Source organism: Stegostoma tigrinum, chromosome 2 (assembly GCF_030684315.1).
Source record: "Stegostoma tigrinum isolate sSteTig4 chromosome 2, sSteTig4.hap1, whole genome shotgun sequence".
NCBI classification, from domain to species: domain Eukaryota; kingdom Metazoa; phylum Chordata; class Chondrichthyes; order Orectolobiformes; family Stegostomatidae; genus Stegostoma; species Stegostoma tigrinum.
The window spans coordinates 106,728,935-106,753,876 of NC_081355.1; the positions used below are offsets into that span (position 1 = coordinate 106,728,935).

A 24,942-nucleotide genomic window follows, 5' to 3' on the forward strand; every position below is an offset into this window, starting at 1 on the left:
AGGAACAAAAACAAAGTTGCTGGAAAAGCTCAGCAGGTCTAGCAGCACCTGTGAAGGCAAAAACAGAGTTAATGTTTTGGGTCTAGTGACCCTTCCATCAGAGTCTTGATATTAAGAAAACATTTTGCAATGTTTCTCTTCAAACCTTAAATGGTGAGTTTAGAATCTCACCATTAAGCCATAACTACCTTATCTCCATCGATTTGCATTCCTTTAATACCCCACTCGTCTCATTTATAGAAACATAGAAAGTAGGAGGAATAGGTTGTTTGGCCCACAAAGCCCACCCTACCATTATGGCTAAGTTTAAATGGTCTAGCAATCCTCAGGAGCAACTATTCTCCTCTCCTTGCCCAAGAATTTAGATGGCTCAAATTCCCAATGTGGAAGTTGGAAAGAGTGATAATTGGTTACGTGACTGCAGCAAGCCAATCACTTGTTCAAACCTTTATCCAACTGTTTCTTCACAACGACGTCCCTGAATGCACCATGGAAACCATTCTACTCTACTCTTAATCTAAGCAAGTTGGCATCAATAAACCACCAGCTTCATTATATCATGCCTGCTCTTGGCCCAACTTGTTAATCACTTCAGCCCTCCCATACTAGGATGTCACCAGAAATGGAACAGCTATTCTATGAGGACAGCTTGGTTCAACTGGGCCGGTATTCACTCGCATTTGAGAGGATGAGAGGGTATCTGATTGAAACATATAAAATTATGACAGGGTTAGGCAGACTAGATGCAGGGAGGATATTTTCCCTGAGTAGTGGAGTCTAGAACTAGGAGTGACAGTCTCAGGATACAGAGTAGGCCATTTCAGATTGATTTGAGGAAAAAATGTTCTTATTCAAAGGCAAATGAACCCATGGAATTCTGTATCATGGAAGGCTGTGGAGGCCAAGTCAATGAATATATTCAAGAATTAAGGGATATGGGGAGAAAGTGGAGATGTCACATTGAGATAGAGGATCCACCATGATCACATGGAATGGTGAAGCAGGTTCAAAGGGCCTAATGGCTTACTCCTTGTTTTTATGATTCTGTTTACTTGACAGCTCAGGATCAGCTATGATCTGTGTACAGGGACACATGCTCACACACATTTCATCCATCTGCATAGGTTGCATCTTATCACTGTGTGAGGACCAGTTCCAAGCTTTTGAAGTGGTCTGCCGCTGGACTTTAAAAGTAGGTTCAACAATGTGAAACCCAAAATCTCCCAGCAACGTTAAACACTTTTGCTTCTCCTGTCTTGCAATTCCTTGAGAAGGAGCCTGAGGAGCCCAGTTGCATAATGAATGAGTTGAACAGTAGGAGATTACATGAGAAAAACCTTGGCAGACTGTTCTGAAGATGAGACTCATATGAGACACGAAACATTAATTCTGTTTCTTTCTCCACAAATGCTGCCAAACCTGCTGAGTTTCTTCAGCATTCTGTGTTTGTCTGCCAGACTGTATGCTTGTTCTCCACTTAATGTAGCTGGACAAGTTTCTTCTTGGGGACTGCTGTAACTAACAATATGGACGCATTTATCAGCATACTAGATAAGCATGTGAGACTAGAGAATAGAGAATTATGTTGACAGAATTATTTAAATGAGAATGAATGGGAAGTTGCTTGACTGAAGCATAACGAGCAGCACGGACTGTTGACCTGTTCCAGGCGATATATTATGCAAAAGTAGTCATGTATTATACAAAAGAATTTTTCAAAACAGTAAGGAAATACATATCTTCTACTTGCCTTCAGGCTGTCCAATATTTCTGTATTATTTATTTACAAGTAAGAGACTTATATTTCAGCATGAGAGACTTATGTTTTTAAAAAATCCTAATTGATAACTATTTTATTAATTATAACACAAATAAAAGGATGGATTACCCACCTTTGGATACAGTCGCATCATTCTTCAAATTTAAGATTAGAGTGTACAGATCATGGGTTGACATATACAACTAGGAAAATCAGAGGGAGGTTTGTCCCTTTGGGACTCCAGGCCAGAAGCCAAAATATGTGATCTTTCCTTATTTCATCTATAAGACATTCCCTCGCGCTGTGTTTTCTTCCTTTCTTGTTGACTAGAGTAGACATCTAATATTAGATTCTGTGAAAAGATCCATAGACATGTTCCCTTAGAAACCCTCGTCTGCATTAAACCTTCAACACAGATTGGAATATTTTAAATATGTACCACTTCTGTTCACTGTAAACTAAAAAGTAAGCATAGGTCACAAAATCTACAAAAAGGTGCTGTAAATTATTGATGATAACTACAGAGCTACACATAGCAGGCAGCAATAACAACTTGCATTTTTATATCTTCTTTAATCTGGTAATAGGTCCCAGGACATTTCATAAAGATGAAAATAGGCACCGTAGTGGTGGAAGTGAAATTTAATGCAGTGATCAAAGGTAAGTTTAAAGAAGAATGAACAAAGTATATCACTAATATGGTAAATAGCATTGATCCTCAGTCTGATAATACAATTTGTTTCTCAGATCTTTTGTTAGGGTGGAGAAAGAGAGAGAGATAGAAGCTGAAAGGATTTAAAGTTCCAGAGAGCACAATGTCTGATTGTGAAGATAAATGAAAGAAGTGGTATGGAGTCAGAGGTTGAAGAATAGCTAACAATCATTGATACATAGGGGTCACGGAAGTTACTGACACAAGGAAGGACGATGCCTTGGATGGATACAGTGGATGTACTCGTAATCAAAAGTACTTAATTTGAATTCTGTGTGTTAGCGACAAGAACCAATTAAAACTGATAAAGACAAGAGAAATGGAGAGTCAGACTTAATGTAAGATTAATGTGGTTATTGTAGTTTTGGTTAACTCTGTTAATGCACATGAGGAATTAGAAAATCAGAGAACAAATGTTAGAAAAGTAGAATTTTGATGAGGTTGAGATGTATAAATGTTTTGGTATTAGTGTAAATGTCAAAATAGTAGAGATAGTGCTGCAGATATGAAAATGAATAGTTAATAAATAGAGATTAAAGCTCAACTCAAGCCGCTGGTTGATCTATATCGCTTACCAATATCTTTAACGTGAGCAAGTAGCTGATGAAGGGATGTAATTGGGACTAATGCGTAATAAAACAGGTTGCTTTCTCTCTTACCAACAGTAAATTGGAATATAGGACTTGCTTAATGTTGGACAGCAGTGATGGTAGTGAAAAGCTGCGTGTTTTTAACATAAATATGAAAGCTAACTACCAAAAACCACCCATCTCATGCAAGCACCTGTACTGAATCTGAATCTCAGGTCTGTTTTAAACAGACAGATGACCTGTTATCTTCCATTTTGCACTGCTGTCCAAGATAAGTCTCTAACCTCATGTCGACAGATGATATGACAACATACAGCATGCAGCCACGAAAAGGGAGACAGCTAAAGATAGAACTCTGGCATTCTTAGAGTGACTATGAAAGGACAGGAAGCATAGTTAAGTTGTATTTACATAGAATCTTAACCACCTTTACACCTGAAGGGAATGATTCACTGAAATTTCACATCTAGGAAATAGAATACAGGAATCCTAAACTTATTTCAAATAACTAAGCCTAATACAGCTAAAAGGCAAGTAATTTGCCCCCTTCATTTGATTGCTTATGAACGTGAAACAGCTTTTCTTGACCACATATCGCATGGAAATGTTATTGTTTTAATTATTTACTGGGTTTGCCTCTCTAAAGGGCACTTTGCATCAAAATGATGGTGTTGTCAACATTTGTAGCTAAAAATGTTGAAGTAAAGTAAAATGTTCAGGATGTTAATGAGCATCACAATAAATTGAAAACTGGAGTTGTACTTAATGTCATAGAGTCATAAAGATGTACAGCATGGAAACAGACCCTTTGGTCCAACTCATCCATGCTGACCAGGTATCCTAAATTAATCTGGTCCCATTTGCCCTTCCTATTCATTTAACCATCCAGATGCCTTTTAAATGTTGTAATTGTACTAGCCTCCGCCACTTCTTCTGGCGGTTCATTCCATACACGCACTACCATCTGCATGAAAAAGTTACCCTTAGGTCCCATTTATATCTTTGCCCTGTCACCTTAAACCTACGCCGTCTAGTTTTGGACTCCCCTACCCTGGGGAAATGACTTTGACTCTTTACCATATCCATGCCATTCATAATTTTATAAATTTCTATAACATCATGCCTCAGCCTCCGACGCTGCAGGCAAAATAGCCCCAGCCTATTTAGACTCCCATGATAGCTCAAACCCTCCAACTCTGGCACCATCTTTATAAATATTTTCTGAACCCTTTCAAGTTTGACAACATCCTTCCTATAGCACAGAGACGAGAATTGAATGCAGTATTCCAAAAGTGGCCCAATCAATGTCCTGTACAGGCGCAACATGACCAGCCAACTCATATCCTCAATGCAGTGACAAATGAAGGCAAGCATACCAAATACCTTCTTCGCTACCCTGTCTACTGGTGGCTCCACTTTCAAGGAACTATCAACTTGCACTCCAAGGTCTCTTTGTTTGGCAACACTCCCCAGGACCTTAAGTGTATAAGTCCTGCCCTGATTTGCCCTTCCAAAATGTAGCACCTCACATTTGTCTAAATTAAACTCCATCTGCTACTCCTTGGCCCATCAGCCCATCTAATCAAGGTCCCATTGTACTCTGAGCTAATCTTTTTGCTGACCACTATGCTACCAATTTTGGTGTCACCTGCAAACTTACTAACCATAACCATACCACAAGTCTTTCATCATGTGGTATGGCAGCCACTTTTTGAAGTAAAATTCTAACATTTAACTACTAAACATTTTTCATATCCTAGTAAATAATATTATAACCTCGGTGCTTAGATAGAACTGTCACACTTCTAAGGGTGCAATCTATTTCCTACAGTGAGCAAGTTTGTCTGTGTTTTGTCCTGGGTTTAAGCCAATGTCTCACAGCACCTCCCAGTGTTTAGACAGTGCTTCTGGCCTCATAAAAATAAACCTCAAGATACTTCTCAGCAGTTTTAACAAACAAAATTTGTCAACAAGCAACACATCAGTGCAAGGCAAGATGGTGGTATGGTGATAATGTCACTGGACTAGTCATTCAGAGGTCCTGGCTGATGTTCTGGGGACAAGGATCCAACTGATAAATCTGGAATCTAAAGTTAGTTCCAGCAATAAACACAAAATTATTGTTAAAAAAATCTGGTTTACTAACGTGCTTTAGGGGTGAAAATTTGCCATCCTTACCTAGTCTATTCTACACATGACCCCAGATCCACAGATGTGTGGCTGACTCTTAACTGCACTGAAGTGCCTAAGCAGTCAGTTCAAGGGCAGTTCGGAATGGGCAACAAATCCTGACCTCGTCAGCAATGCCATTATTCCATGAAATAATTGAAAATAAATCCTTTCAATATCACAGCATCAGAATCTTGAAACTCCTTTCCTATGAGTACTGTAGGTGTAACTAAAATATGATTTCTACACCACCACATTATCAAAGCCAATGAAGGATGAACAACAAATTTCCATCCTTGCCAGTCTTGTGCACATCTAAATCACAGACAACTTGGTCACAGAGGCCAGGTTTAAAGAAAATCTTCAAAGAGTAAAGACAGTAGCCAAATTTTAGAAATTATTTCAGAATTTGGGGCTTTGGAAGCTGGAGGTACAACTTCCAATGGCTGAATTATTAAAATTGGGGTTAGTAAAGAGGTCTGAACTGGAACAGCATCAATATCTCAGGGATAGGCAAAGCTAGAAGAGATTACAGAGATAAAGAGTTGGGGGGACAGGCTTCAAATCAAGGAGGGAGTGGAAATATTTGGAAACAATGATTCGAATTTTGAAATCCAGGCACTGCTTAACTGAAAACTAATACAAGCTAGCAAACACACCAAGATGGGCCAAAATCGGCTTAATGGCAGGAACCAGAGGGTGATGGTTGAAGGATGGTTTTGTGACTGGAAAACTGTGTCCACTGGTGTACCAAGATAATAAAGTGTGAAGCTGGATGATCGCAGCAGGCCAAGCAGCATCTCAAGAGCCTACGGAACCTCCACTGGTGTATCACACTGTTTTGCTGGATCCCTTCCTGTTTGTAGTGTATATTAATATCTAGACATGAATGTAGGAGGTATGATCAGTAAGCTTGCAGAATGATGTGAAAATTGATCATGTGGTAAATAGTGAGGAGGAAAGATTTAGACTACAGGGCGACATAGATGCTCTGATTAGATGGGCAGAACAATGACAACTGGAATTTAATCCTCAAAGTGTGAGGTGACACATTTTGGAGGGACTAACAAGGCAGAGAGTACATGATGAATTGTGGGATCCTACGTAGTACAGAGCATCAGAAGGAGATTGGTGTGCATGTCCATAGTGCCTTAGAGGCAGCAAGATGGGTAGATAAGGGGGTTAAGAAAGTACAGCAGATATTTGTCTTTAGTAGTCAAGAGGAAGGATATTATAATGGAGCTACATATCATGTTAATTAGACCGCAACTTGAATACTGTGAGTAGTTCTGGTCACAACAATATAGGAAGGATGTGATTGCACCAGAGAGGGTGCAGAGGAGAATCACCAGGATGTTGCCTGTGTTATAAAGAGAGACTAGATATGCTCAACCTGATTCAGTTATGAAGAGAGAATGTGGCTGGAGTTTATTCAACAAAAAAGAGAGACTAGGTAGGCTGGAGTATTTTTCCTTAGAGCAGAGGAGGCTGAGAAGAGATATGATTGAACTACAAAATTATGAGGGGAATCGATAGGGAGGATTTGTTCTGCTTAATAGAGGGGTCAATAACCAGGGGTACAGTTTTAAGGAAAGGAGTGGGAAGTTTAGAGGGCATTTGATGAAAATTGTTTCTACCCAGGGAGTGATGGGTATCTGGAACTTACTGCGTAAATGGATAGTAGGAGCAGAAAACACTAAGACATTTAGCAAGTATTTGGATGAGCATTTGGAACTCGGTAACATACAAGGCTACAGACCAAGTGCGGAAAAATGGAATTAGAATAGGTAGATGCTTGATGACTAATGAGGGCACGATGGTCTGAAGGCCTTTACTCTTGTTGTATAAATTTATTACAGTGTGCCAGTATGGAACTTTGATTTGGATTTTACAGGGTGTTCACTGTCATCTTTACCCCTCAGCTGAAAGGCTGGTTGGGAGGAGCCTACCCACGTTCCTGTTGACGGTTTCATAGCAGTTTATTTCTGGGAACAACATTAACTGCTTTAAAGTGAGACTTCCGCCCCTACCGTACAGAGGCAGCTCTGCAGTTCTAGCAGTGCTAGTGGGAGTGGTGGCCACTGCTTGGACTGCAGGTAATCCCACCATGCTGAAGAGCCCAGTTAAGTTTGAGGCTGGGGGTCTTGGCAAACCCCTTCGCAAAGGGGTTAGGGCCAGGAATCAAGAGGCCAGGGGAATTACAGGGAAAAGCAGGGTGAATTTGAGGGTGGAGAGATAATAGGAACGGCAGATGCTGGAGAATCCGAGATAACAAAGTGTAGAGCTGGATGAACCTAGACCATTTCTGATGAAGGGTCTAGGCCTGAAACGTCAGCTTTTCTGCTCCTAAGATGCTGCTTGGCTTGCTGTGTTCATCCAGCTCTACACTTTGTTATCTTGAATTTGAGGGTGGGTTCTTCCAATGGGCATGAGCAACCTGCAGTACCTTGTTCACCGCTGCAAACCCCTCCCCTCAACTTGCCTGACTTCAGCACATGAAGTTAAACTGCCAGACCTTGTACATGCTGACCATTAATTGATCTTTTCAGGGCCTGAATGCTTTCCCTGATCCTATAAAATTTCAGACAGATCATGAGTTGGCATGGAGGCAATGGAAAGGCTACCTGCTGGATTTTACACTTTTGGAATTGCCACAAGGGGTGTAAAAACCAGTTCACTGTGAAAGTTAAGATACAGACAGCAGAGTTTTGAATAAACTCACTTTTACGCTGCATTGAATGGGGAAGTGGAAATCAGATCTGAAGGTGATATATACTGACATCAGTACCAAAAAAATAGAAAGGCATTCCATTTTTAAGCACTTACACGCATACCCTAAAAATTGCAACCTCATTAGCTATTTACCCAGACACAATTTGTACTGTTCAGAATGGGCTCATCATCCATCCATAATGATTTACAACTGTAGATACAAATTAGGTAAAGAACTTTGTTGGGAAGGAATCCTTGCAAGATTGTCACTCAGCTAACCTAAAGGAATTCTGGAATTTTTTTTCATACTTAAGTAGACAAGTGAACTAAGAATTTTATCTTTTGGTTACTTTCACTTCATTTTCAAAGGAAACAAATGCCACTTTATGGTAAGTAACATTTATGACTCCCTTCAATCCTTTCCACTGTTCAGCACAAAAAAAAACTGAAGCAAATTCATAGTTTAGAAGAGGACTCAAAACATTAAAGTGCCCCTGGTCTAAAATTTCTAAGTCGAAAAATTTCTGCATCTCTTCAGGATTTCAGGTGTGGCAATGCCATAAAATCATAACTATAAATTTCAAGTTTTCTTACACATTTTTACAGCAGAACAAAATGTATTTTTTCCTTCGGCTGAATAGACAGGTTATGACAAGAGAAAATAATGCAGACAAATACAGCAACTTGTAGTCTTCTACACAAAGTAAGGAAAGATCACATGATTCCAGCCTAAAACTTCTTAAAGAAACCTCTGATTTTCCTTATTTTTATTTGCAATTCAAGCCTTATCAATGATGCATTGAACGTAATTTAATGAAAAAGCTATTTTAAAATATATTCTTATATTAGTATTTTTGACATAGCTCCTTCATAGTCTGAGAGTTACTTGATTTCAATTCAACTTATGGAATATAGTTTTCGATGATAACTGGAAATTTGTCTTCTTCCTGCACCCCACCCTTTATTGCAGTAAATTATATATAAAGTTTATTTAAAGATTTCCACCATTTCCTGCATCCTTTGAATGACAGAATGCCAAACACAAAATATGTGAACTAAATATCCACGGAACAGGATAGTTGCTGTCTGAAGGTTGACATCTAAATATGAAAGGCTTTTCTTGACACAAAATGTGTTGCCTCCAGATCACACCATCTTTTCTGACACCTCCAGCTTGAATTCAAATAAGTTTTCAAAATGGTTCGAAGAAAATTGACAGTGACATTCTCTGATCTGTGATAGTGATACAGGAATACTCCTTCCCAAACATCTGTTCCACAATATGTTATGCCACTTCCTGCAATGATTCATCAATTTCCAGCTCAATGTGGCCATCCTCATTTGAGTTGAATTTTGCCGAGCTAATCATAATTTTGTAATGGCTTTTCTTGCTATTCCCGATATCACCATATTGAATTACCCAAGGATCCATCTGTTCCCCCCTCCTCTTTTATATAGAAACCTGGGCAACAGGAGCAGGAGTAGGCCATTTGGCATTTTGTATCTGATCTGTCACTGACTTGATCACTGCTATCAGTACCCTGTTCCCACTATCTCCCCATATCTGTTGAAGCCTTTAATCTAAGAATTATACCTACACCTTTCTTGCATGTCTTCAATTATTCAACCTCAACACTTTACTGTGGCAGAGAATTCCACAGACTCACCACTCTCTGTGTGGAGAAATCTCTCCTCATCACATACGCAGGTGGACTGGGAAAATCATGTTGGCAGTGGATTGCAAGAAAAGGAGTTTGTGGAATGTCTACAAGATGGCTTTTTGGAGCAGCTTGTGGTGGAGCTCACAAGGAAACAAGCAGTACTGGATTTAGTGTTGTGCAAAGAGGCAGACTTTATAAGGGAGCTTAAGGTAAAGGAGCCCTTAGGAGACAGTGATCATAAGATGATAGAATTTACTGTGCAATTTGAGAGGGAGAAGATAGAATCAGAGGTAATGGTATTACAGCTGAATAAAAGTGACTACAGAGGTATGAGGGAGGAGCTGAGCAGAATTGACTGGAAGAGGAGCCTAGCAGGAGAGACAGTGGATCAGCAGTGGCAGGTGTTTCTGGGAGTAATTCAGGAGACACAGCAAAAATTCATCCCTAGGAAAAAGAATCATGGTACGTGGAGGATAAGGTAACCATGACTAACTAAGGAAGTCAGGGATAGCATAAAAGTATGCTGTGCAAAATGTGGTGAAGGGCAGTAGGAAACCAATGGACTAGGAAGCTTACAAAGACCAACAGAGGGCAACAAAATAAAGAAATAAGGAGGAAGAAGATTAAATATAAGGGTAAGCTAGCCAGTAATATAAATGAAGACTGTAAGAGTTTGTTTAGATATATAAAGGGCAAAAGTGGATATTGGACTTCTGGAAAATGACGGTGGAGAGATGGGAGTGGGGAGAAAGGAAATGGCTGAGGAACTGAATACATACTTCGTGTCTGTCTACACGGTAGAAGACGTGAGTAATCTCCCAAAAATTCAAGACAGTCAGGGGGCAGAGCTGAGTATAGTGGCCATCACCAGGAAAAGGTGTTAATAAAACTGATTGGTCTGAAGGTGGATAAATTACCTGGAACAGATGGACTACACTCCAGAGTTCTAAAGGCGATAGCTGAAGAGGTAATGGAACTGTTACTGGTGATCTTTCAGGAATCACTAGAGTCAGGGAGGGTCCCAGAGGACTGGAAAATCATTAACATGACACACTTGTTTAAAAAGGGAGTAAGGCAAAAGGCGGTAAATTACAAGCTGATTAGCCTAACCTCGGTCATGGGTAAGATTTTGAAGTCCATTGTAAAGAGTGAGATTTCTGAATACTTGGAAGTGTACAGTAAAATGGGGCAAAGTCAGCATGATTTCATCAAAAGGAGGTCATGCCTGACTAATCTGCTAGAATTCTTTGAGGGAGTAATGAGCAGGGTATACCAAGGAGAGCCAACGGATGTTTATCTGCCTGGACTTCAAGAAGGCCTTTGACAAGGTGTTGCACAGGAGGCTGCTGAGTAAGACTGGCTGTCTGGCAGGAAGCAGAGAGTGGGGATAAAAGGGTCTTTCTCAGGATGGCAGCCGGCGACATGTGGTGTTCCGCAAGGGCCAGTGTTGGGACCACTACTTTTCACGTTATACATTAATGATCCAGATGAAGGAACTGTGGGCATTCTGGTTAAGTTTGCAGATGATACAAAGACAGGTGGAGGGACAGGTAGAGGGACAGAAGATATGGGGAGACTGCAGAAGGATTTGGACAGGTTAGGAGAGTGGGAAAAGAAGCCGCAGATGCAGTACATGGGGAAGTGTGAGAAGAAGTGGTAAGAAGAATAAAAGTATGGACTATTTTCTAACTGGGGAGAAAATTCAGAAGTCTGAAGTGCAAAGAGACTTGGAGTTCTAGTGCAGGATTCTCTCAAGGTAAACTTGCAGGTCGAGTCAGTAGTTAGGAAGACAAATACAATATTGGCATAAATTTTGAGAGGACTTGAATATAAAAGCTGGAATGTACTACTGAGGTTTTCACAGGCTCTGGTCAGGCCACATTTGGAGTGTACAGTTTTGGGTCCCATATCTCAGGAAAGATGTACTGGCCCTGGAGCGGGTTTAGAGGAGGTTCACGAGAATGGTCCCAGGAATAAGAAGCTTAACATATGAGGAATGTTTGAGGACTCTGGGTCTATACTCATTGGAGTTTGGAAGGATATGGGGGGGGATCCCATTGAAACTTACAGAATACTGAATGGTCTGGACAGAGTGGATGTTGGAAAGATGCTTCCATTGGTAGGGGAGACAAGGACCTGAGGGCACAGCCTTAGAGGAAAGGGAAGACCTTTTAGAATGGAGATAAGGAGAAACTTTTTCAGCCAGAGAGTGGTGAATCTATGGAATTCACTGCCACGTAAGGCTGTCAAGGCCAGGTCATTGAGTACATTTAAGACTGAGATAGATAGGCTCTTGATGATCAAGGGGATCAACGGTTACAGGGAGAAAGCGGGAGAATGGGTTTGAGGAACTTATCAGCCATGATTGAATAGCGGAGCAGACTCGATGGGCCAAATGGCCTAATTTCTGCTCCTATGTCTTATGGTCTTAAATGGCCTATCCTTTATCCCTAAATTGTAACCTCCCTGGTCAACAAGAACATCCTTCCTGCATCTATCTTATCTAGTCTTGTTAGAAGGCTGCTTACATCCACTTTTGTAATACTGCCCACCATAAATGAGCTATATCTCAGAATCATTGTACAGAATAGGCCCATCAGTCTATGAGTCAAAAACCACTTAAATTCTACACAGGGCTCATTTTCCAGCACTTGGCCCATAGCCTCAAATGTTTTGACATTTCAAGTGCTCATCTAATTACTTTTAAAAGGTTCTAAGGTTTCCCACCTCAACCATCCCCCCAATCAGTGCAGTCTAGACCCCCATGGTCCACTAGGTGAAAATGTTTTCTCAAATCCCCTCTAAACTTCCAGCTTTTCATCTTAAAATTATGTCCCCTTGTTTATGGCCCTTTAAATAAGGGGAACAGTTGCCTTCTACCATGTTCATATCCCTTATAATTTTATACAACTCAATCAGGTCCCCTCCCCCAGCCTTCTCTGTTCTATCCATCTATTCAATCTTATCCAACATTTCTTCATTGCTAAACAGCTCCACCCAAGTAAACATTCTGATGAATCTCCCCTCCAATGCAGTGACATTCTTCTGATAAGGTGGTGACCAGAACTGCAAACAGTACTCCAGCTGTGATCTAATGAAAATTTTGTACAGCTCCAATATAACTGCCCTGCACTTATGATGCATACAATGACCAATAAAGGCTTTATTCCCTATGCCTTCTTAATTCCCCTATTAACCTGTCCTGCTGCCTCGGGGATCTGTGAACATGTACTACAAGATCCAGCTGTTCCCCTCAGCTTCCTAATGTTTTGCCATTCATTGTGTACTGCCTTGTGCTGTTGCTGCTTCCTAAGTGCATCATTTGTTAATGGCTTTGTCGGAATCCATATAAGCTACATCAACTGCACTACCCTCATCTACATACCTAATCACCTTCTTGAAAAATTAAATCATATTTGTTAGGCAAGACTACTTCTGACAAAGTAATGCTGACTATCTCTGATCAAACTTTGTGTTACCAAATGGAGATTAATTCTGTCCGTTAGAATTTTCTTTGAAAGTTTCTTGTCACTGATGTGAAACTCACCAATCTGTAATTTCCTGTTTCATCTCGACCACCCATCGTGAAAAGTGGAATCATATTACCTGTTCTCCAGTTCTCTGACTCCTCCCGTACGGCCAGAGAGGTATTAAAAATTTGGGTCAAACTTTTTAATTTTCTTCCTCATCTTCCATAACAGCTGGGGATACAATTCATCTGGATCTGGGGATTTGTCCACTTTTAAGCCCACCAAAACATTCAATACCTCCTCACATCCTCTGTCAAACTGCTTAAGAAACTCACTGTCCCTATTCCCGAATTCTATACCAATATCCTCCTTCTCCAAAGTGAAGACAGATGTGAAGTACTCATTTAATATGGTGCCAGCGTCCACCATTTCAAGCACAGCTTGCCTCCTTTCTCCCTAATGGGTCCTGTTCTTTCCTTAGTTATCCTCTTCCCCTTAATATTCTTGCAGAATAGCTGGGGAATTTCCCCAGTTTTATCGAGCCGTGGCTCTTCATGCCCTTTCTTTGTTCTCCTAATTGCTTTCTTAAGATTTAGCCTGTAGTTTCGACGCTTCACTAGGGCTCCCATTGATTTGTTACCAATAAACCTTTTAAAAGCCTCTCTTTTCCTTCGTATTCAGTACTAAATATTGTTGGACATCCAGGCTTGCTTATTGCTCCTACATTTTACCCTAACGGTACATGTTGGGTCTGTACTTTCATTAGTTCCATTTTAATGCCCCCCCTCCCCGCTGTGTCCCAAAAGTTGTTCTGCTGTAGATTTACGCAAAAGTACTATTCCAGTCTAATTTGGCCAGATCCTCCTTTATCTTAATAAAACCTGCCTTCCGTTGATCCGAACCCTTGCAGACTGTCTTTTTCCTTTTCTTTTCATCACACCTGCCACAAAAGCCTCAATCATATATTTCAGGTAATCAAAACCTTTGCTGCCCATCCATACAAAATACTTATCCATCATTCCGCTTTCACTAACTTACATAAGCTCCAAATACCTCAGATTCATAAATTTAAAATGTTCATACAGGTGTTCAAATCCTTTCATGGCCATAACTCTCCCCATATCTCAGTATCTTGATCCAACACTATTATTTGGATTCTGGCATTTTTCCTTTAAGACATTCCATATAACACATTTCTTTCACTAACATTTTGATCATTCCTCCCAAGTGTACTTGATCTCAATGTCTGTTTTCCTTAGTGAACTGGAAAATCTAATATAGTTCATTAGAATACTGACTATCAAAATATTGATTAACATTTCATTTAAGTCGCTTAAGTTATTAAGCCATGCCAATGTTGTAAGAGACTAAGACCATTAGACATAGAAGGAGAAATAGACTATTCAGCTCATTAAGTCTGCTCTGCCATTCAATGAGATCATGGCTGATTTCATAATCCTCAATTCCACTTTCTTGCCTTCTGTCCTCAAACCTTGAGTGTCATACTGATTAAAAATCTATCTCAGCCTTAAATATATACAATGACTCAGCCTCAACAGCCCTCTAAATAATTCTACAGATTCCCTATCCTCTGAGAAAAGAAATTCTTCCAAAATTCTGATTTAAATGTGCGACCCTTTGTTCTGAGATTATGATCTCTGGACCTTGAGGGAAATAACCTTTCCACATCTCCTGTATAAAGGCCTCTAAGAATCTTGTATGTTTCGATTAATCTTCTCTCATTCATCTGTATTCCAACAGGTACAGGCCCAATCTACTCAACCACTCATCATAAGATAGTCCCTCCATACCTGGTATCAGCCTAATGAACCTTTTCTGGACAGCCTCCAATGCCTTTCCTTAGGTAAGGGACAAAATACTGTTCACTGTTCCAGCTGTGATCTGACTTGTGCCTAGTATACTTTTAACAAAACCTACACCTCCCAAACCACCGCCCAACCCCCACCACCCCCACCCCCCACTTATACTTCATTTCCTTTGAAATAAAAGCCAACATTCCTTTGGCTTCCCTATCACCTTCTGAATTTGGATGCAAGCGTTTTGTGATTTGCGGATGAAGACTCCCAGATTCCTCTGTTCTGCAGCCTGTTCCTGCTGTATTTTATTTCAGCATTTGTTAAGTCCCTTGAGATTGTTTTTCCAAGTTTTAGCTAAGAACTAAATGCAATAGTTCATCTTGTAAAGTTACTCCCATGCTGCAAATCTTTAATTCAATATTTAATATTTTCAGTTTCTGCAATGGAGCTTTGGATTTTGTCCATCACCTCACCAATGGACATCAATGAAAGATTGTTTCAATGAAAACTTTTCAAGCTAATGTTTTATGTAAGAAATACATTTCAAAGATAGGTTAATTGCTTTTGGAATGATTTAAGTGGAATGGCGTTGCAAGGGAACATCATTGGTATCTCGCTGTGTTCCTATGTAATTATCTCATAAATTAATTGTAGTTTTATCCTCAGTTTATTAATATTATGGAGTGTGACTCTCTTAATAATCCGTGGCAGACAGGACAGCAGTGGCAGGTTAGCACATATTTATCAAGGTGTAATACCACAATTAAAGAATATTTCACAATATACTTCATAGGTAATTACATGTGATTTTCCATCCATTAAAATTATGGTCCGTAAACCTTTCTCCCTGTGTACCCAAATTTCTAATGTCTTTTATCGAACTGTGTTGGAAATCTGTATCACAACTGTATCTGGTGTAAAGAAACAAGGGTTAATTTTTACATGTTATGTGGCATTTTGAATTCATTATTTATAAAATTAAGATGAGAAATTAGTTACAAATCAGCTTTTGTTCACCTTCATTTCTTTTGATTTGCCTTTTCCCCTATATTTGTTTCCTTTGCTCTCTGTAAAATGGGATTGGTTTTTGGCTGCATTTATTAAAGAGAACCTTATTCAGGGGTAATTGAATTTTACCAGCCCTCAATGATACCTGATAGGCAGGGCTGTGGGAACCTGTAAAACGGCAAGGGAAGCCAGGCGGTGAAGTGCCTGTTATCTTACTGTCACCTTGGCATTCTGCTACCATTGAGCAGGGACAGTCCTCAGTTCAGAGATCAGTTGTGTTCTTAAGTGGCCAGTAGAGAATCTGTTCTCTAAGCCAATGGCATTTTACCAACAATGAATGGCCCATGCCATATGGGAGGGCTACCTGTTAAAGCCTAGACATGAGCTGGTGGTGGTTATCATAATTAGACACTCTGTCGTTCATGGAAGAGTCCCCAAGTAGCAGTGACTGCCCACAACCACAAATTCCACCTTCACCTCTGCACCCTCTTTAATCCACCCTGGCTGCCTGTCTAGCCCTGGAATTACCACAACTCACACACTGTCCAAGCGCAGGCTTCATTAATATGTTCTTTTAGCTGGGAGCATTTTCAGCAGTGGCCACTGTTCCCACACACGCTGCTGAGACTGAACAAGCTTTTGGCTCTTTGGGGTTAGACATCTAGCATTTAAAGGGCCAGGTGAACAGAAGAACCAGGAGCAGGAGTAGGCTATCTGGCCCTTCAAGCCCACTCTGCCATTCAATACAATCGTGGCGATCTTTTCATGGTCTCAGCTCCACTTACCCTCCTTCTCGCCATAACCCTTAATTCCTATACTGTTCAAAAAATCAACTATCTTAGCTTTAAAAACATTCAGCAAAGAAGCTTCAACTGCTTCACTGGGCAGGGAATTCCACAAATTCACAACCCTTTGGGTAAAGACGTTCCTCAATTCAGTCCTAAATCTGCTCCCCGCAATTTTAAGGCTGTGCCCTCTTGACCTAGATTCACTCACCAGTAGAAACATCCTCCCTGCTTCTACCTTATCCATTGCCTTCATAATTTTATGTTTCTATAAGATCCACCCGCATTCTTCTAAATTCCAAGAAATATAATCCTAGTCTACTCAGTTGCTCCTCATAAGCCAACCCACTCAACTCCAGAATCAACCTAGTGAATCTCTGCTGCACTCCCTCCAGTGTATCCTTTCTCAAGTAAGGAGACCAAAACTGCACGCAGTACTATAGCTGTGGCCTCACCTGCACCCTAAACTGCTGCAACATAACCTCACTGCTTTTAAACTCAATCCCTCCAGCAATGAAGGACAAAATTCCATTTGCCCTCTTAAATACCTGTTGCATCTGCAAACCAACCTCCTGCAGTTCATGCACAAGGACATCCAGCTCCCTCTGCACAACAGTAAGCTGCAATTTTTTGCCATTCAAATAATAGTCCTTCTTACTGTTATTCCTACCAAAATGGATGACTTCACATTTATCAACATTGTACTCCATCTGCCCACTCACTTAAACTATCTACATCCCCTCTGCAAACTTTCAGTCTTCTGCACACTTTGCTGTACCACTCATTTTAGTGTATTCTGCAAATTTTGACACACCACAGGTAGTCCCTACCTTCAAATCATCTGTGTGCCTCAACAGCAGCAAATTAGCTAGCAGATGGAACTAAAATGTGGCCAGGGTTCCCAGACAAAATTCAGCCATTTGGAATGCATTTTGATACTTCAGGTCCACAAAATGTGTATACCTTTATGACCTTGAATATAAGTAACTAGAAAAGCATACAAGATCTGAATCTGGATTCTCAAATGTGCGTGCAATAGGCAATAGCTTCCTGCCAGAAGCTCACAGATAGAGAATGTGCCTTTCTACTTTAGCTTTGATTTGTTTCTGAATCCTTTGATCATGTTGGATTACCTCCCAAGGGCTCAGACTGACGTTTTTGAAGTTTAAATCCTTCCTGCTTGAAATACTGCCCTGTTAAATCCAAAAAGACGCTTCCTAATTTTACAGTTGTACACGTACAAGATTTTACTCAGAGTCTTAATTACAGGGGGAAACCTACATTTAATGAAAAAGTGGACAGAGGATTATGTCACATGTTGACCCTTTAACATTTATTAGTTAAATAGTGAATAATTGGTAAATAATATGAGTACATGTTAAAGGGTAATATGCAATAATACCTTTTTGACACGATCTTCAGACTGTTGGTCACACTGTGAATCATTACACTGGTCGGCCCAGCCAAGTGCAAATGGAAATACTGTGAAAGGAGAAACAGCAATATAGTTTCACAATGTCTTCAGATATATTACAGCATAAATATTACAATGAATTATGTCTGCATTTAAAATTGCTAATCTATTAGGAAATTATATTATTCCTTACAGAGAAGCCCGAATATTTGGAAACGAGGAAATGTAGTCCTTCATTATGGACACGTCGTTGGTGGCCTAAACAAAAAAAAAACTCCTGAACATAATAGCTATGATTTTCAAAGGATGGGAAACGGATGTGGGTCAGAATTTGTACATTAAAGTTTGGACAAATGAGAGTCATAGAGTTATACAGCATGGAAACAGACCCTTTGGTCCAAGTCATCCACGCCGACCAAGTTCCCAAACTAAAGCAGTTTCACTTGCCTGAGCTTGGCCCATACTTTTCCTATTCATCCTTTCCAAACCTTTCCTATTCATCTCCCAGTCAAAATGTCTTTTAAATGTTGTAACTGTACCTGCATCCACCATTTTGTCTGGCAGTTCATTCTACATATGAACCACTTTCTATGTTAAAATGCTGCTCCTCATGTCCTTTTTAAATCTTTCTCCTGTCACCTAAAAAAAATGACCCCTAGTTTTGAACTTCCCCACCCTAGGGAAAAGAAACTTACTATTCACCTTATCTGTGCCTCTCATGAATTTGTAAATCTCTAAGATCCTAAAGGAACACAACAGGGTGGATTATGAAATGATATTTCCCTTGTGAGAGACCCTAGAACCACGGTTCACAGTTTAAAAAAAGTGCTCACCTATTTAAGATTAAGATGAGAAGAGTTTGTTTCTCTCAGAGGGTAGTGACCCTTCAGAGTTATAGTCACAGAGCTGTACAGCAGATCCTTCGGTCCAACTTGTCCATGCCAGATATCCTAAATTAATCTAATCTCATTAAGAGTCATAGAATCATGGAGATGTACAGCACAGAAACAGACCCTTTGATCCAACTTAATAAAATGTGAGGCTGGATGAACACAGCAGGCCAAGCAGCATCTCAGGAGCTCCTGAGATGCTGCTTGGCCTGCTGTGTTCATCCAGCCTCACATTTTATTATCTTGGAATCTCCAGCATCTGCAGTTCCCATTACCTTTGATCCAACTTGTTGTCCATGCAGACCAGATGTCCTAGATAAATCTAGTCCAATTGCAGCATTTGGCCCATATCCATCCTTATTCAGATAACCATCCAGATGCCTTTTAAATATTGTATTTGTACAGCCTCCACCACTTTCTCTGGCAGCTCATTCCACACATGCAACACTATCTGTGTGAAAAAGTTGTCCCTTAGGTCCCTTTTTCATCTTTCCTCTCTCAAATTAAACCTACGCCCTCGAGTTTTGGACTCCCCCACCCCAGGGAAAAGACCTTGTCTATTTACCTTATCCATACCCCTCATGATTTTATAAACTTCTGTAAAGTCACACACCAGCATCAATGCTCCAGGGAATGTAGCCTCAGCCTATTTAGCCTCGCCCTGTAGTTCAAACTGCCCAACCCTGGCAACATCCTTGTAAATCTTTTTTGAATGGTTTCAAGTTTCACAACATCCTTCCTATAGCAGAGTGATCAGAACTGTACACAGTGTTCCAAAAACGGCCTAACCAATGTCCTGTTCATCCACAACATGACCTCAGAACTCCCATACTCAATGCACTGTCCAATAAAAGCAAGCATACCAAACACCTTCTTCACTATCTGCAACTCTGCTTTCAAAGAACTATGAATGTTCACTCCAAGGTCTCTTTGTTCAGTGACTGTCCCTAGGACCATACCATTAAGTACATAAGTCCTGCCTTGATTTGCCTCAATGAATCTTTTGTTGCTTTGAGTTGCATTGAGCTTTTTGGAAGGGTTTCTTACCATGAGGCCTGGTGAGTTTTCTCACCTTACTTTATCACCTACCTCATTAATTGCCAACCATGACCCTATGTTGTCTCTCATGTCCCATTTCAAATCCAACTTACCATGCACCGTTCCCAGAACAACTCGACATATACTGATTATCTGTCTGCACCACTTTTAAAAGGCTGCTGTACACCAGCGCTTTGGGAGCATTGCTCCTTCGTCAGGTGAAGTCATCACCTATCAAAGGAGCAGCACGCTGAAAGCAGTATCTTCCACATTGGACAAAAGCACCCTGAAAGCTTGTGATTTTGAATAAACCTGTTGGACTTTAACCTGGTATGGCGTGACTTCTGACATTGAATTTAAGACTGTGAAATCGGACCAAGATATGGGCAGAGATTTGACATAATGCTATTTTCATATCAATGTGGAATCTAATTCAGCCTAAATGTTAGCTAATATTATTGGGAGAATCGCTGTATGATATTTATCTATAATTTTACATTTTTATTCATATCATCATCTCTTTGCCAAGTAGCTATGGCACCAGACTACATGGAATTTTTCCTTTTCCAGATTTTCAAATCTGCAGCAATATTCAACATAATGTGAAATTACAAATCTTGAATATAATAATTTTTAAAAGGCCATTTATTAACATAATCAAGCATGTCTTAGAGACAAAGTGCAGACTATTCTAAAATTTATTTATTTCCGAATCACACTTCAACTCAGTGATGTTGGAACTGTGAGAGGTGCTGTGACTCTGCAAGTTGAGGCTGGTCACAACAGTTCAGACGTCATGCTATCTATATGTCTAACTGAGAAGGTAATCAATATTCCATACCTCCTTTACATAAAGTTGTCTTATTACTGGAATTCAAACTATCTGAAACTGCCTAATTATTTGCTTAATACAATTTACCCTCCTCCTAATTAAATAATAACCAAATACATTGTACAGAAATTTCAAGCTCATAACCAAAATCAGATTTGGAATTTTTTTTCAACAACTCCACTATAAATGAAGAAACGTGATATAAATAGGACAGCATTGTAAGGTATAAACTTGCAGATTAGACTTGAAACTTTGCTGCTTCCTTCCGTATATGTTTCAAATCAAGCCACTATGTGCACAATTCAGATTTGGTCATTAATCTCTGAAGGATGGGTGTGGATGCTGGACACGAACAAACCCAGCTGCCTTGTTCTGTAGTTGAAATGCCAATGTTTAACCTCTATCATTTTAATTGAATAAATTAAACAAAATCAATGCAAACAATCCCAAGGGAACATGGTAACAAAAAACAAAATTCCAAAGAATATTTATTAGATTTAAATTAAAATGTCATTCTACGGGTAGACAATGTATCCCAGACATTCAGACTGTAAGATCAAAACAATCATTGATAATCAATTGAGAGAGCAGCAATGCCAATGTGTGTGGAACCATAGGAGTGTATGAATTACACATTAGGAATAGAGAGAAATAAAAACTATAAATTTGGAGGAGAATCACTGAATCTATTACAATAAAAATTTGCATTTATTTATTTCTTTGAGGTTACTTTCAATCTTATTGAACATATAGATGAGACTCATATTGATTACAAATAAACATTACTTACCAATGAATTGGAAATTAAATATATGACTCATCGGTGTCTTTGAGGGTTTGATGCTGTGGCAGGCTGAATTCCAGTGGTGCACTTCACACTGCAGGTCATGGACAGCATCTTCCAGCTGCTTCTGCAAATGTTTCTCAAACTTAGTTATCTCATTATTGTTGCACTTAGTTGTGTAGAAATCAGCTTCTAGGCGAACACTTTTCTTTGGATTGTGATACACTTAAAGACAAATGAGGAATACCAAATGTCTATCAGTGCTACAATGTGACTGATCAAGGTGCAAACACTAAATGATTTATAATAGCCAAAATAGAAAGAAGACACTTAAACAAAGATCAACACCCCTCTAAGCAACATCAAAATGCCATGTATTGTTTGCACTTTTCCTTCTGTTGAAAATCTTCTGTGTTGTTGCAGGTGAGGAGTTCAGGCTCCATAGGGAAGACAATGACATCTAGGGTTAGGATGAATGCTCACTATAAGACTTGGATTGAATGGGTGGCGGGTAGGTTGTCTACAATTGGGGGTTGCACTGTTCGATTTATGAATCAATGTACTTGTTCAAACAAATCAAAATAACCAGAAAGTTAAATTCAATGGCAGGACATAAGCGGAAAGAATGCTACCGGAATGGGAAAGGACAATGGTCTCTTAAATCAAGCTAAGATGAGGAAATTGTATCACACCATCTGTTTCTCCAACAATCTCTTTTGCTGCAGCACGTTTTTGGTGGAATACAAATTAGGAGAAATCAAAATTGGAGAAAAACTTTGATGACTCTCAAAAATAGAATATTTGTGACTAGAAAGGATAACAACTGATTTAACAAGCAGAGTAAAAGAAATGCATAGACTGAACAGTTAAGAAATTGTATTATTCTTCCACAATGTGAAGAAAAAGCAAACCTTTTATTTGCTCACCTCCTCTTTAGAAAGGGTTGACTCATGCCAGTGTAAATTTACTCACCTTGTCCAAATGTCAATCTTCATTTGTGATTCTACAGAAGATCACCAAGCTACTTGGCAATGAGCAGCATCACAGTCAAACCACATTTTCTATTTAACCTGATACGCAGATACACATGCATTCCAGGATGAATCCCCTAGACAGTAATCAGGACTTAAGTATGGGCAGCATTTACTTTTCAGATGCCCCCTGCGAAAGGTGGGTTTGGATCCTCATACGGTGTTGGAAATAAACATTCACATAGACAGCCTTAGGAATCAACAAAACCAACTACACACTGTCAGTGATAATAGTTGAGAAATATCAATTAACAGTTACACAGTTACCAGAGGCAAGTAGTTCTGGCAGAAAAAATAATCCAGAAAATAAAATAAACAAGCCAGCAAGCAATTTTTTGATCAATGTATAGAAAGCACGATAATCCTGCCATTTTCGCCAAACAATTTATTTGATCCAGTGCCTATTCTTCAAATAGTAAATATTTTAATGACAGTAAGTTGTTTTAGAAAGTTCTGAGAGACTCAAGACCCCAATAAAATGGAGGGTTTCTTTTCTTTCCTTCTCTTTCTAGCAATCTGAAATAACAGTATCCAGTATTAGAACATATATTTTATATGCGTGTGCATATGACAAGCACACACCCACTTGGCACCTTTATGGAGAGATCAGAGAAGTAACAAATATGGAATGCCAAATATTCACTAAACAACAGTTGGAAAGACATTGTAGCTTTCTGATACTGCATCATTCCAACCAATTATAAATTCCAATTAAAATATCTCCAGACAGTGATTAATATATCGTGTTGAATTTTCAGAAATATAGGATAACCCCACATTCTGAAACTCTGCGTTGAGGCTCTTGATGAGATCAGAGAAGTCACATCAGTATCCCATGCATCTGTTCCTCCAATGAGCAGCAATGATTTTGGATATGGAAGGCACTGGCAGGCCAGCCCTGGACCCATTGGATTATTGCTGTCAAACATTACAGGATGAATGTGGAGCCCTACATGCTCTTTAGCTTCAGAATGTACTTTGAGTGGAGAGCTTGAATAGGCTGCTTGTGTGTGGGCTTGGCACAGTTGGTGGCCTGGGGAAACTGTCTTGTGTCGAAACTGGGAAAAACCTGAAGGTCACAAAGCTGAGCTGGGAAGGTGTGAATCTATTGATCACCGTCTTGAATATACTCAGCAACTGAACATTCAAAGGTAGAGAATTTCAAAGATTATAGCAATGGAGAAAGAGTTGACTGTGATTCTCTTCATGGTTCTTAATTACAACTAAGGATATTGTGGTGCTTTTAAATATGACCACATAAGAGACTGGTTTCTCGTCTTTTGAGTATTTCAACTATACTGAAAGCCTGTCAAAACTCTCCGCAGAGTGGCCGGGATGTTAATGCATATTCATAACATGCTAATGAACGCAAAACACGTTTCACCTGGAGTGGGAAATCCTTTTCTTTAATTTCAAAAATATTCTTTATTCATAAAAATATCTTTATATGCATACATAATCACTAGAGTAATTCAGCTCTAAACAGTCTTTGCATATTGAGAACAAAAGCAAAAACCCAAGGCATATACAAGACAATATTACATACATTTGAGGCACTGAAAGGGCTGATAACTGAATGGACTCCTGCTTAACTTGCTCTTGGCAGCTGCTGCCTTAAGCTTTAGTGCGTCCCTCAGCGTGCAGCCCTGGAGCTTGGAATGTGCCAGTCTGCAACACTCATTCAGAGTCAACACCTTGCTCTGGAAGACCAACACGTTTCAGGCAGACAAAAGAGCGTCTTTCACCAAATTAATGGTCCTCCAGGCACAATCAATGATAATAGAAACTGCAGATGCTGGAGAATCTGAGATAACAAGGTGTGGAGCTGGATGAACACAGCAGGCCAAACAGCATCAGAGGATCAGGAAAGCTGACACTTCATGCCTAGACCTGAAACATCAGTTTTCCTGCTCCTCTGATGCTACTTGTTCATCCAGCTCCGCACCTTGTTATCACAATCAATGTTTGTCTCGGTGTGTATTTTGGGAAATAGCCTGTAGAGCACAGAGTCCTGCGTTACAGAGCTGCTTGAGATGAACCTTGGCAAAAACCACTGCATCTTTCTCCAGACTACTGTTGCAAACAGAAGGAGATTTGTAACAGTCTCTGTCAGCATCCCACCAAGCCACTTTGAGAGCAGCATCTGGTATTGTAGAGAGCTTGGTGTACATGAAGGATCTCACAGGTAGTGTCCTTCTTACCACAAGCCATGCGATGTCTTGGTGCTTGTTGGAAAATTCTGGTGATGAGGCATTCTGCCAAATGAACCT

General features: G+C 39.8%; 1 protein-coding gene across 3 annotated transcripts in view; it reads right to left on the reverse strand.

The window, feature by feature from the left end:
• Positions 1 to 24,942, reverse strand: part of LOC125460811 (zona pellucida-binding protein 1-like) — a 64,506-nt gene that overhangs the window by 16,701 nt on the left and 22,863 nt on the right. For all 3 annotated transcript variants that reach the window (XM_048548812.1, XM_048548822.2, XM_048548831.2), the window contains 2 exons: positions 21,648 to 21,866; positions 18,086 to 18,165 (listed from right to left, as the gene is read on the reverse strand). In XM_048548812.1, coding sequence (XP_048404769.1) covers positions 18,086 to 18,165; positions 21,648 to 21,866 — 299 coding nt within the window. The remainder of the gene's footprint in view (positions 1 to 18,085; positions 18,166 to 21,647; positions 21,867 to 24,942) is intronic.